At 35.2% G+C, this 13,212-nt stretch overlaps 1 protein-coding gene across 9 annotated transcripts in view; it reads left to right on the forward strand.

Annotated features, from left to right (window-relative positions):
- The first annotated feature begins 9,154 nt into the window (after positions 1–9,154).
- LOC129261507 (serine/threonine-protein kinase 4-like) overlaps positions 9,155–13,212 on the forward strand; it is a 34,072-nt gene continuing 30,014 nt past the window's right edge. For 5 of the 9 annotated variants that reach the window (XR_010293918.1, XR_010293922.1, XR_010293924.1 and 2 more), the window contains exons 1-3: positions 9,177–9,342; positions 9,971–10,051; positions 11,617–11,797. Coding sequence is in view for 4 of the 9 variants with exons in the window: in XM_064101056.1 (XP_063957126.1) it covers positions 9,329–9,342; positions 9,971–10,051; positions 11,617–11,797 (276 nt within the window). In the remaining 5 variants the exon portion in view is untranslated. Of the gene's footprint in view, positions 9,343–9,970; positions 10,052–11,616; positions 11,798–13,212 lie in introns of all 9 variants that reach the window. The other 4 variants (XR_010293913.1, XR_010293919.1, XM_064101068.1 and 1 more) reach the window with 3 other exon arrangements.

Genomic DNA, 13,212 nt, shown 5'->3' on the forward strand with positions numbered 1-13,212 from the left:
AGCTATATTTACTTGTCATTCTGAAACTTCATTTTTTCTACATCAGTCAGATCTTAATCTAATCACTTTTTGAGTTTCAGAAAAGTTAAGTTTGTAAGTGTGCAATTGAGTTTGAAATCCCTTTGAAAACTTTCATCTCCAAAATGGTATGAAATGATCACCATGAAATAATAATAACAAGTGGAATGCCTCTGGCCGTCTCACTTGCATCACGCGATTCAATATAGCAGCAGTGCTGATTTTGAAAACTACTATAACTCGCACAAGATGTTCAGTGATACTTGGTTACTCTTATTTCCACGTTTTATGAACTAGACCAATACACTTATAGAGATATGATGGCAATTCAACAAATACCCCCAACGTGGCCAAAGTTCTTTGACCTTACATGACCTTTGACCTTGATCATGTGACCTGAAACTCGCACAGGATGTTCAGTGATACTTGATTACTATTATGTCCAAGTTTTATGAACTAGACCAACACACTTTCAAATTTATGGCTGTAATTCAACAAATACCCCAATTTGGCCAAAGTTCATTGACCCTAAATGACCTTTGACCTTGATCATGTGACCTGAAACTTGCACAGGATGTTCAGTAATACTTGATTACTATTAAGTCCAAGTTTCATGAATCAGATCCATAAACTTTCAAAGTTATGATGGTAATTCAACAGATACCCCCAATTCGGCCAAAGTTCATTGACCCTAAATGACCTTTGACCTTGGTCATGTGACGTGAAACTCATGCAGGATGTTCAGTGATACTTGATTAACCTTATGTATAAGTTTCATGAGCTAGGTCCATATATTTTCTAAGTTATGATGACATTTCAAAAAACTTAACCTTAGGTTAAGATTTTGATGTTGATTCCCCCAACATGGTCTAAGTTCATTGACCCTAAATGACCTTTGACCTTGGTCATGTGACATGAAACTCAGGCAGGATGTTCAGTAATACTTGATTAACCTTATGGCCAAGTTTCATGAACTAGGTCCATATACTTTGTAAGTTATGCTGTCATTTCAAAAACTTAACCTCAGGTTAAGATTTGGTGTTGACGCCGCCGCCGCCGTCGCCGTCGGAAAAGCGGCGCCTATAGTCTCACTCTGCTATGCAGGTGAGACAAAAATTGGGCTCAGGCTTAGCTCAGCAGGCTCTGAAATTGGATCCTATTTAATTGGAGGATTTTTTTTTTGATAGACAATATATGGAATGAATCTACAAAGCCTAAAACAAAAACAAACTCTCTGATTTGTCCTTATTGTCCATCTTATTGGCTGAAAGTTAGATTTTTGTGGGTTGGCTTTCAGTCACTCCATAACCTTTGAAGGGAAATCATTCTTCTGAACTCCTTAATGCTAGGCTTACTTTTTATAGCCTAATTATTTCCACTAAGTTCTTCAGTTGGGCTCATTTAATTGAGCAACTATGTTAAAACTTGGATCTATTACCAGATTAACAACTAATCACTTTAACAGAATGTCAACCTCTCGTTGCATTGTAACCTCTTTACTTTTCAATGATAACAATTAACAGTACAAACTACAATGAATTTAGAATACCATGTACCAGCTTCAATTTTCAACAAGGCCTATAACTTTCAAGTCTAATTCAATTTATAATAAAAATAATATTAACTGGATTTATATAGCGCTCTTTCCAGAGGATACAAAGTGCCGTTAATGGTATAAGACGAGTTTTATATTGTTTATAGTTTATACAGGTGTGTTTTAAGATGTTTTTGAAGAGGTCAAGAAAAAAGATGTTGGGAGTCTGTTCCAAAGTCGGGGGGGCAAGAGATTGAAAAGAATTGAAGCCGGCATGTTGACTGGATTTACGAATGATAAAGGAAGGAGCTGATGTAGAACGAAGAGAGTATATTGATCTTTGTTGCTGAAATAGTGAAGAAACAGTCATGTCTAGACAGTCTACATCATTGTCTTCAATATTCATTGTAGACTGAAATTGTTGTGAAGTGGTCAACATATTCGGGTTCCAGTTTTTATTTTTCTTCTCAGATCTATATCTAGGCCTTCATCATCTAGATCTAGCATACATGTATGTCATTCAGGAATCACATTTCCTTGGTCACAGATTTCCACATCAGGACAACAGTAGCATCTACATGTATGGTCCTAACTTTTGCTGAACATTACTGCTACATCTCACTGAATTGCAGTCTCAGTCAAATTCTTCATTTGGGACTAGATCTACATTTTGTACTAACTTTATAAGTATACTTTTTAAGTCATAATGACATTTAAAATACTTAGCCTTAAGATCTCGCTGCCTCTGCCACCTGCTATGCAGGAGAGACGAAACACTCATTATAAAGCTATTTCAATTTGTACCCAGATGTATGACTGTATAATTCATATCTAGACATAGGCCTATCCCACCCTCATCCCCAGTGTTATTTTATGGCTTGTATAGCACTGCCCAGAGAAGAAATCTTCATTCATTGTGTCTAAACCAGAAGTATTAATTCCACAACAATCTTTCTCTATTACACGTTACTAATAGTCTACATGCATATATACAATAAAGATAAGTCAGACTCAGAGATTTACAATCTTTATTATTAATTGCTAGAGGGTTAGCACATCTCATGATGGCCATGTTCTTTCTTCCTCAAAATGTACCACCACTGTTGGTATAGTGACGTATTGTATTACCGGACACTATCATGATTCCGGACGCTCATATTACTGCGCACGAAAACAATTTCGTACCGTAAGACTTCCACAATTCAATTTCACAGAGCAATACATAGAACAGGATTGCAAAAACAAGGCGAAAAAATCCAACCTTTACCTTATTTATCTCTAAAATGACAGAAAATGCTTAAAATATCAAATAACATAGTTTTGCATTAACAATTGATATATTTTCCAACAGAAATATGGGTCTGATCTGCCGAATTTCAATCTCGTCCGCTCCTTCGATCGAATGATGAGGTGTGGTGTATTGTGGGTGATCGTCGACGGCTAGTTCTCAAGGTACCCGTGCGCAAGGTTTTCCGTGAGTATATAGAGCCGTCGACGATCGGCAGCGCATCGATAGAACTTGATGAGCGTCACGATACGAACGAGCATAATAGAAAGTTCCATGAAACATGCAGCTAACAAGAAAAAATAAAATAAGTTATCAAACACGAATTTATTACCAACATCTGCTCAGAATCGATATAAAAACAGCAAACAAAAACTTAGAATTTACTCATGATATGATATAAGAAGAAAAAATCACACAAATTTGTTCTTACATCATTATAATCAAGAATATCTTTACCCGTCCGGCGCGCGTCCGGAATCATGATGTAATTTGTCGCAAGTGCGATGCAAAGAAAATGGTTGGTAAATATAAAATAATTTTACCATATTCATAATTTTCATAATATTTGGAATAGCTAGTGCGAATTTTTCTTGATTGTATTTCCTCTAGTTGTCGGTTTTAAAGGACTGAAATAAAGGTGTCCGGCAATAGGATACACTGCCATACAAATAAACTCAGGAAATCCGTCTTCCTCCCACTCTTTCTTTAATTCATTTTTCTTTTTTCTTTCCCTTTCTAGTTTCTTTTTCTTCTTTCTTAACTTTTTCATTGTATTCATTCATTAATTCTTTTATTTCATCCTTCTTTTATCTTTTTCATTCTTTATACTTTTTCCTTCTTTTACTTTCTTTCCTTCTTTCATTCATTCTTTATTCCTTCCCTTTTCTTGCTTTAATTCACTTTTCTTTCTTCCATTTTAGTTCATTTCTTACTTTTTTATTCTTTGTTTATTTTAGACCTTTCTATTTCTTCTTTCTTTCCTTCTTTCACTATTTTCTATTATTTTTATTTTTTCCCTTTTTCAGATTTCTTTCTTTCTTTCCATCCTTCCTTCCCACTAGTACCAATGAGGTCAATACATAACAGTAATGACCTCATAGGTGACAATACAGAATATACCGGTTGATGTTTCCTGCACCCAGGGGCCCGTTTCTCAACACATGGACAAGTTAGTCATATCTTTATCCACCAACCACGGAGTTAGTTCCAATCTTACTAAACCTGTTTCTCGAAAGGTTTCCTAACTAGAATACCTTGATATCGATACTATCGGTAGAAAGAGCAGACGAGACGTAGCCTTAGTCACAAAATAGCATAATATTCAAAAAGAAAAATTATGACAAAATTGCAAATATTGTGATAAATTGGGAAATAAATCTTTTCAAAATAATAGCACAGGTGAATTATGCATCATACATACTTAGACCATGAAGACTTGAGCATTCAATTGCAGAGAAAATTAAATTATGAATAATTCCTTTCATGACTAAAAAATCACTTGTGGACGTTGAGATTGGGTACCCCCGGGATATCCAATTTTAATAGTTTACGAAAGTAAACCATAACGGTTTTCTTTGTAAAATGATGATAATTATGCGGTCTTTTACGATTCCGAACGTCATCAAAATACAGTTCAACGAAACATTTTTAACCATTGATACCGAAACATACGATATTTGACAAATTATATGCATAAATTAGAGATAGAATTTATCCAACTGTTAATAGGGGTCTGAAAACACCAAATACGAGTTCAGTTATGGATGGCCTGACGTGGTAGAATATTTATCGATTAAATCATTTTACTATTTCAAAATGAATGGTTTTGTGGCGTTTTACCAATAGTTTTTATAGTTTCTTTGTATTATAATTATCATTGATTGCATTAACATAGTGCTGCAAGTCAGGCGCCATGTTCGGGTTCGGCAAGGTTCGGCAGAAATTTGCCGAACATTGGTTCGGTTCGGGGTTCGGTAATGATAGACTGATATAAAGCTATAGTTCATTCAGGTATACGTAGCGTACCGGTAGACAATTTGTACTTGATTGACTGCATGTGCTCGCGTGTACCTCTGTCACATCAAACCATTTTATCTCTATCTTGTTGACATGAAACTATGAAAGTTATAGCGCTCAACGAATTGTTATCTCGAATTTGATTATCTGATGACAGATTTATTGGGTAACTCACAGTTCTAAAATGGCGACTCTTCCTAGTCGTCCATACCTGGACCACACTTTGGATACTTGCCAAATTAACTACGCTCGTACTCGTACCAGCTAGCTAGGCCAGAATGTGCAGTCCCCTTGTAGCGGGACTCTGAGCTCATGAATATTTATATATACAGTCCGGCCAAACGTGATTGGCAATTGCATCACATACGAGGCGGCCAGCGCCAGTGCACTGAACTGTAGGCATAGTAGGGCCAGGGGCGTGTCGAAGAAAGCGTGCTTATGTAATGCGCCTTTCGCTAATTGGCTCGATGGGTGAACTAAACCACCAATCGCATGTCGCTGATTGTCGCATCGGTACATACAGCCCAGTCAGTCCGCAAGCCCCTGTGTTAATGAGCAAATGAGCAAGATTTATCCAAGTCCTCTCGTGGCTGAATTCATGTCCCTGCAAAATCTCGTGAATTGTGAGACTTTCTTTTTCAAGGAATTTAACCACTTTTTCCTTGAGTAATATTGATTATTTTTGTACCATGGGCAAGAGTAAATGTTACCCTTTTATATTGGTCATTTCTTTTGAATGAAATATTTTGATAAATAAGTGAATTTTTTACCTGAAAAGATGCATCAAACAGAATTTTCTTCCTCTGTTTTCACTTGCAAATTGTGCAACATTTTGTGTTTTAGGCACCAACATTATTTATATCGTCAGAAAGCTCAAACTCTATACTTTCTTACAATGTCACTCTTGATATGTGGCATCTTTTAGATGGGTCAGCAGCCAGTTATTTCCATCAAGATGCAAGACGAGATTTCTGAAATTTCTGAGTAACATAAAATCCAGAGTTCTGATTGGCTGAATACTGTTTTCAAAACAAACAGGCGCGGGTAATTTGAAGAGATTACCACATGGTGAGTGTGACCTTGCAGAGGCCCAGTGTGGGGAACATTGGAATTTGCGTGGGTGTGTGGTCTGTATGACCAATCAGAGCGCAGTATTCTTGTTTTTGAGCTGCAAAATGTACTTGGCCTATGAAAAGCTGGCTGCTGACCCATCTAAAATACATCTTCTTATAAAAATTATATCATATTAAAGCTTAGATCTTCAGCTTTATCATGATTTAAAAATCATTTGTGCCCAAACAGAAATTAAGTGTGAAAACAACTACTTTTGTTGCATGAAAAAAAATATTTTGTTTCATGTTTTAGATCAAAAGTTTTTCCTATATTACAACATTCTTTTAAAAATCCAAACACATGACCTAAAAGAATGATTCTTCTTCTTTACAAAGATACCAAAAACATGAAATTTGGTCAATATTTAGAGCAGCAATGGCCGAATAAAAAGAGGTGTTTTGGTTCGCACCAAGCTCATTAACTATGCAAAAACCCTCTTGTCATGAATATCACTTGGATAAAAGAAGCTACTTTTTCAGGGCTTGCGGACTGACAGAGCCACGTGCTTTGTCTGCTCGCGAAACTCAGCTCACTGATTGAAGAGCAATTCCCGAGATTTCTATGATTTCATTGGTCAGATTTCATTCGACCATGAACATACAGACCAAGTGGGATGCAAAGTTTTACGACTGTAATGGGACAGGGGGAGTAGAGTGATCATCGAATTGTTTATGGTTAATTTGAGAAGTTGATAAGAAAGGGAAAAAAAGTAAAGATTGGGGGTCATTTTCCCCCAAGAGATGAATGTTTCCGCATGGCTTTATCTTCATTCAACTTGTCAACGAGGGGAAGGGGATCTTGCTATATGCTATACCGTAATCATTCATGAGTGTTTGATTTTTATTTTCATCTGATTGTTAATAATAAAAAAGATAACTTCTCATTTCTATATTATTTGTTTTGCGTCTCTCCTTAACAGTCACTCACTTTATTTCCCACTTTCACTGGATCTCTCGTTTTCAAAACTCTTTACTTCTCCCTAAAATCATGAAAACTAGACAGTAGCGAGCCGACACCTCAATAATAATGTCAATCACCTCAATCAGATCTTTATTCTCCGCCGCAACAATACACGAGTTACGATCTTAATCACATCGTATCGTAATTCGTAATATTAATGGTACTTCATCTTTCACTTTCAGTTTATTGAGCTCGTTCATTCAAAATACTTTGAAGATTTTCAAACAAGAATCTTGTTCGCCACCTAAAAACAACAATATTTTAGATAATTAGATTTAACCAATTAACACTCATACAGTTTTGGTTTTCTTTACCATGCTTCGGCGATTCGGCCACAGAGCGAGAGATGATGAAAGCCAGTAAAATGATTATAGCGCAAGCTCGCGCAACGTCATTCATCGGATCTCCTTTCTTAATCAGGGCCGTAAAAACCACAATGTCAACATGAAAATGAAAACAAAGTCTAGTAACCGCAAAATGAGCGCATACTTCCAACATACAATTGCAAAGAAGATTAAATAGAGAATGCGCAAATATAATGATTAGAAAGGGTGTAAACTTATAAGTTTATTAGCTGAAAGCCGTTTTTTTTTTTTTTGCCGAACTTCCGAACCAAGTCTTAGTGTTCGGTTCGGTTCTGTTCGGTTCGGAAGTGCCATGTTCGGCGAACTACCGTTCGGTTCGGCTACAGCACTACATTAACCCACTTGTTTTGTGATGTAATTTCAACCTCTATGATTGATTACGTAAGATTATAATTTTAAAATTTCTATGCGCTTTTGCATGTCATAGTCTACCCACGTGATGCCACTACGTCATTAAGAAAGAAGTTATGACAATGACATGTTCGGAGCTGTCATAAATATTTAGTGAGGTTGTTGTACCCGATCTTGGTAAAGAGGGCTTCATGAAACGGTTAGCGGACAAGTAGCTCACTATCTCCGATTTAGTCAAGAAGTTAGACTTATGACGGTGTTGAGAAACGGGCCCCAGGTATTTAGTTATATTACTCATTAAATACGAGTTGTGTGCAGGTCTGTTCCTTTTTCTTTTATCAGAGGGTGAAAATGGACATGTTATTTGGCCAGGAGGCTCCTAGAGAGTAAAAATCATTTACTAACGTATGCTTAATCTCAACAGAGCCAGGGATTTCTTCCCATTCATCTGCACGTACCGCCAAAAAACCTGAAACTTTCGCCCCCAAGATTTCTACTTTCCTTCTAAAAGATCTAGCCCTAAATCATGTAGATGGGATACAACTTCATTTCCGACATTTCTACGATATTGATTTCATTTTTAACTAAGAATTCATTAAAAAAGCGAGAAAAATGCTTGGCGACAGCACGCAAATCGCGCAATTTATAAAGAACGTGTAGCTGTCTACCGCAACAAGGCTTGTCCCAGGAGTTGGGCCAAATTCGTGAGAAAATTGCCGAAATATCATTATCAACAAAAGAACTGGTGAGTACCGATTCAACATTATTAATTTGTTGAATATTTATAGTCTAGCCAGGCCCATCTATAAAGATTATCACAAATTTTTTGTGATATTCATGCTTAGGTCTCGGCTAGGGCGGCCCAAATTGAGTGGAGTCCCACTTATTCAACATAAAAGTAGGCGTCTAGCCTAGTGTTCCTTCCTTCGATTTATTTCTTTCCTTCCTTCCTTCTTTCTTTCTTTCATGACTTTGGTTTCTTTTTCTTTCTTCCTTCCTTCCTTCTTTCTTTCTTCATTAGTTCATTCCTTCCTTTCTTTCTTTCTTATTCTGATTCTTTCTTTCCTTCCTTCCTTCTTTCTTTCATGACTTTAGTTTCTTTCTTTCTTCATTCTTTCCTTTCTTCTTTCTTTCATGAATTAAGTTTCTTTTTCTTTTATTCATTCCTTTCCTTCTTCCTTCCTTTCTTTTTCTCTTTCTTAGAATTTGACACAACACAGATTATTAGCGAGTGGGACTACACAGACAAACATGAACGACTTTATTAAAGCGATTTTTTAGGCCTACCTTGTACCAGTGCCAACAATGTATGTATTGGTGCCTCGAAGAGTCATAGGTCCAGGGTTACATCCTAAAACTCGAATGATTCGAGCTGAAAGTCGTTCGATATTTGGAATTACGGTACTCATTTTGCCGCAGAAACTGAGATCTTTCTCTGTTCCTCTTGCGCTCTCTCTCCAGTTTCACGCATTTTCTCGGTGTAAAAATCTCGTTTTACAAAATACAACCACATTACTAGTGTAGGCGCCATACAGTAGAGATATCTGCGAAGATTTCCGGTTTGTTTTGTCTTGACTTGATTAAGCTGATAATCATACTGTTCTTTACATTGCAATCGCCGTTGATTACCAATCGATGTGAATTTGTCATGTTTTTCAGATCTGTCTCTGGACCACGGCAAAGATGACTTCAACAAGGTAAAATGATATTTATTGGAGCAAGGATCGGGTAATATGTGTGACGTGTTTTGTAGAAATGAACAAGATTTCATATACCGGTAGGTACCACACACAGATTTGTATATGTGGGCACAGGTTTCAAAAGTGGATTCGGCCTAGCTTAGAAACAACAACCACAACGACTAGATCTAGTCCACTCTTTTTAATTCTCACCAATAAATCATAAAATGTAATATCTTCAAATGAGAGAAAACATATTTAAATTAACAAAACAGCCATATTTGTTCGGTTAGACAACACTCAGTTGACGACATCGCGACATGGTTGATAATTGATTTTTATAAACGAATAGGGCCTATTCGTTTAGCGATTGATAATTGAAGCCATTTTTAAATTATTATTTTGATTGTTCATCATGTTCATGTATTTCAAGACTTTTATTTTAATTTTGTTTTCAATTTGCCTTAGAAAATGTTACGATACTTTGTATGAAAACTTTATAATATATGTAACTTGCATGTTTGTAAAATTGATTACAATTCTGCCTTTGGCTGCGATGATCTTTTATTAATAAACTATTTTATCGATCCTATCTATCTATAACAGTATCATTATCTCATGTCAAAAATCCTTCTCTCTTGTGTAGTATGTTGAAGAGACTAAGTGAAGATGCACTCACTAAGGAGCCTGAAGAGGTGTTTGATCTCCTAGAGAAATTGGGAGAAGGGTGAGTAAAGTGTCTTACTTTGGATCCTAGGGCCGATTGCCCAAAAGGGTCTTTGCAAGAATTGCCTCTCGCGTCGCCCATTTATTATGCGCCATGTGAAACGCATTTTAAATAAAATACCTGCAAACATATTTTATTTGTCGTTTAACAAAATCTTTCTTTATAAAATGATGTGATATCTCTTGAAATTGTATTAAAAAATGATTTAAAAGCTAGCTGAATTTTTTTTATTTGTTTATCTTAAATTTCAGGAACATCCTGCATATAGCTTATCATAAAAGATGGGTGACACGAAAGACAGTCCTTGGAAAGACCCTTTTGTGCAATCGGCCCCCATCTACTTCTAACAACGTGTTACAATTTAATTAAGCTTTATAAATGGAGCATTGCAAGAAAATGTTGAATAGAAAATTGTTTGATTAAAATGTTAAAGTAACAAAATATTAATGCTATTGATTTATTATTTTGAAATAAGACATATGTTTAACTACAACTTAATCGATGACTTGAATATGAAAAGCCAATGATGAGTTGTGTTCAAACATTTTTTATTGAACCAGAGATGAGTTTGGAGTAATAATCTTATTACCAATAAATATTGTCATTACAGAAACTACTGTTGGGTCTCTATTACTGGAAATAATGTCACTCTTTATATGATGAAACCCTACCAAAAAAAAACTCATCGACTTTATTTTTGTCATTTTATACTTGTTATATGTGTTGTGTAACTGTGGCAAACACGTTTCTCTATTAAAGCTAAGGCCCCAACCTAGTATAACACTCCTAAGGTCACTCTTCCCTTGTCTCCTATGATGTTCCAGTTGAAATCAAATCTCAAAAGGTCTCCTAAAATAAACAAATATAAATGAAGGAGGAAACACACAAAGTAACACAGATCTTTACAATTGATATCAATGACATCGTTGGCTGTACTTCAAAATCTCACCTGTGCCAATGCAACCAAATCATTGATTAATTCAATCAATTAGATGTAAGGAAATCATTGTGGTCAACCAAATACACTCTAACTGCTATTGATCAAGAACCAATGGAAGCATGGAAGGATGGTCATAACTCATGAGATAGTTCTGCATATTAATAAGTACTATACAATGTTAACATAAAAACTATACAATGGATAAACTAGGAAGCATGACCAAGGGGACATTGAATGAGAGAATGGAATGCAGTGAACCTGGTGAAATTCTGTTGCTATGTCAGGGATATAATGTATGTGGATCGTATTGATTCGATGAAGGATGAGGTCATTATATGGAATATTAATTAACAAATTAGATGTAAACATTGAAGTCTGGAAAGCAAAATGTTAAGGCAGGTAGTGAATAAATCCAGAAAATTTGACTTGCACTAGATGCCTATGAAAATGGCACCAAGGCTTGTGAATAGGGGATCAGCAACCATTTTCGTCACATGTAGATGACCTTCAATTCATTTTTAGGCCCCCAAAATAGATAATGATCAATAATCACTTCAGCAATTCGTTGCATATTGAAAAGTCGTAAAATAAGTTATTTTCTAATGTTTTTTTTTTCCTTTCCCAGTTCCTATGGAAGTGTATACAAGGCAATGCACAAGGAGTCTGGTCAGGTCTTGGCCATCAAGCAAGTACCGGTAGATACAGACCTACAAGAAATCATCAAAGAAATCTCAATCATGCAGCAATGTGACAGCACTTACGTTGTCAAGTACTATGGAAGCTACTTCAAGAACACAGACCTCTGGGTATTTATACAAAATTTCATCACATTTTATTCTTCTTTTTTTTCTACATTGTCTCAGACTTATAGACCCATATTCTGAACTTGGGTTTGATTTAAACACTGGACTGGTCTAAAGTTGTGGTTTGATTATTGAGAGCCATTTATGTCACATAAACCTTTTAATAAAGGAATGGTCCGGGCTGAAAATATATCTAAATAAATAGAGTAAAGTTCAAAGAGCAAAATGCTGAAAATTTTATCAAAATCGGATAATAAATAATGAAGATATTGAATTTTAAAGTTTATCAATATTTTGTGAAAACAGTTATATGCACATCATCATGAATATTCATTAGGGGGGCTGTTGATGTCACATCTTCACTTTCCTTTTTCATATGTTATTACATGAAATCATAAATGTTTCATTTTTCATACATGTATAAATGATGTGTCTCCATTATGATGAAAAAAGTTGCGACAATAGATAACTAATGCATTAAATCAGTTGTCAATCCAATTGTTTTAGTTCTTGGTAGAAAATTTTTGAATAAACCTAATTTCTTATAATAAAATACGAAAGAACAAGTTGGGATATGACATCATCAGCCCTATCTAATGAATATTCATAAAGACATGCCTAGAACTGTTTCACCTGAATAATGCAAATCTTTAAATATTCAATAACTTTGTTATCCGATTTTGATCAAATTTTCAGCATTTTGCTTTGTGAATTTTACTCTATTTATTGAGATATGAATATCTCCAGCCTGGACCATCCCTTTAAAATTATAGCTCAATTTATCAACTCATTGCAATTCAAATCATTCTTAAATGTGTAGAAGTAATGAAAAGACAGTTGTCTCTACCATTAAAGATTGAGGAAAGAGAGCAGTAAACGTAAAGAAAAACTATATCTGCAAAATGTGTAAATTTTTGGCTTCCCATAATTCATGCACTGAGGTAGACCAGGGTACAAATTAAACTGGGTTTCCGAATATGAGCTAAAGAGTTTTTTTTTTTTTTTTAATGTTTTTATTGAACAAATCAAAACAAATCACAAACAATCACAAGCAATCAAAGCATTTACAAAATATTGTATCATTAAACAACAAAAAAAGAGAGGAAAAAAAAAAAAAAAAGGCAGCCTTTTTATATCCAATCTTACATCAGCTCTAATCAGAGCCAAAGAGTTACGTTTATGAGGGTAATTTTTTTTCAAATTAAAGAAGAAATACATGAGGAATCATTTGGATCATTTAGAGGCTATTAATTTCATTTGAATCTAAAAAAATGACTTTTATGTACATCAGTATTTTGTGTACCTTTATAATCATATCAAGTTATATGATAAGTTGTTCATGTTTCGCCAACAATACCTCAAGGATAATCATAGGCAGACTGGGTGGGATTTGAACCCATGACCTCTGGATTAATTAC

The sequence above is a fragment of the Lytechinus pictus genome, chromosome 1 (genome assembly GCF_037042905.1).
Source record: "Lytechinus pictus isolate F3 Inbred chromosome 1, Lp3.0, whole genome shotgun sequence".
Lineage (NCBI taxonomy): Eukaryota > Metazoa > Echinodermata > Echinoidea > Temnopleuroida > Toxopneustidae > Lytechinus > Lytechinus pictus.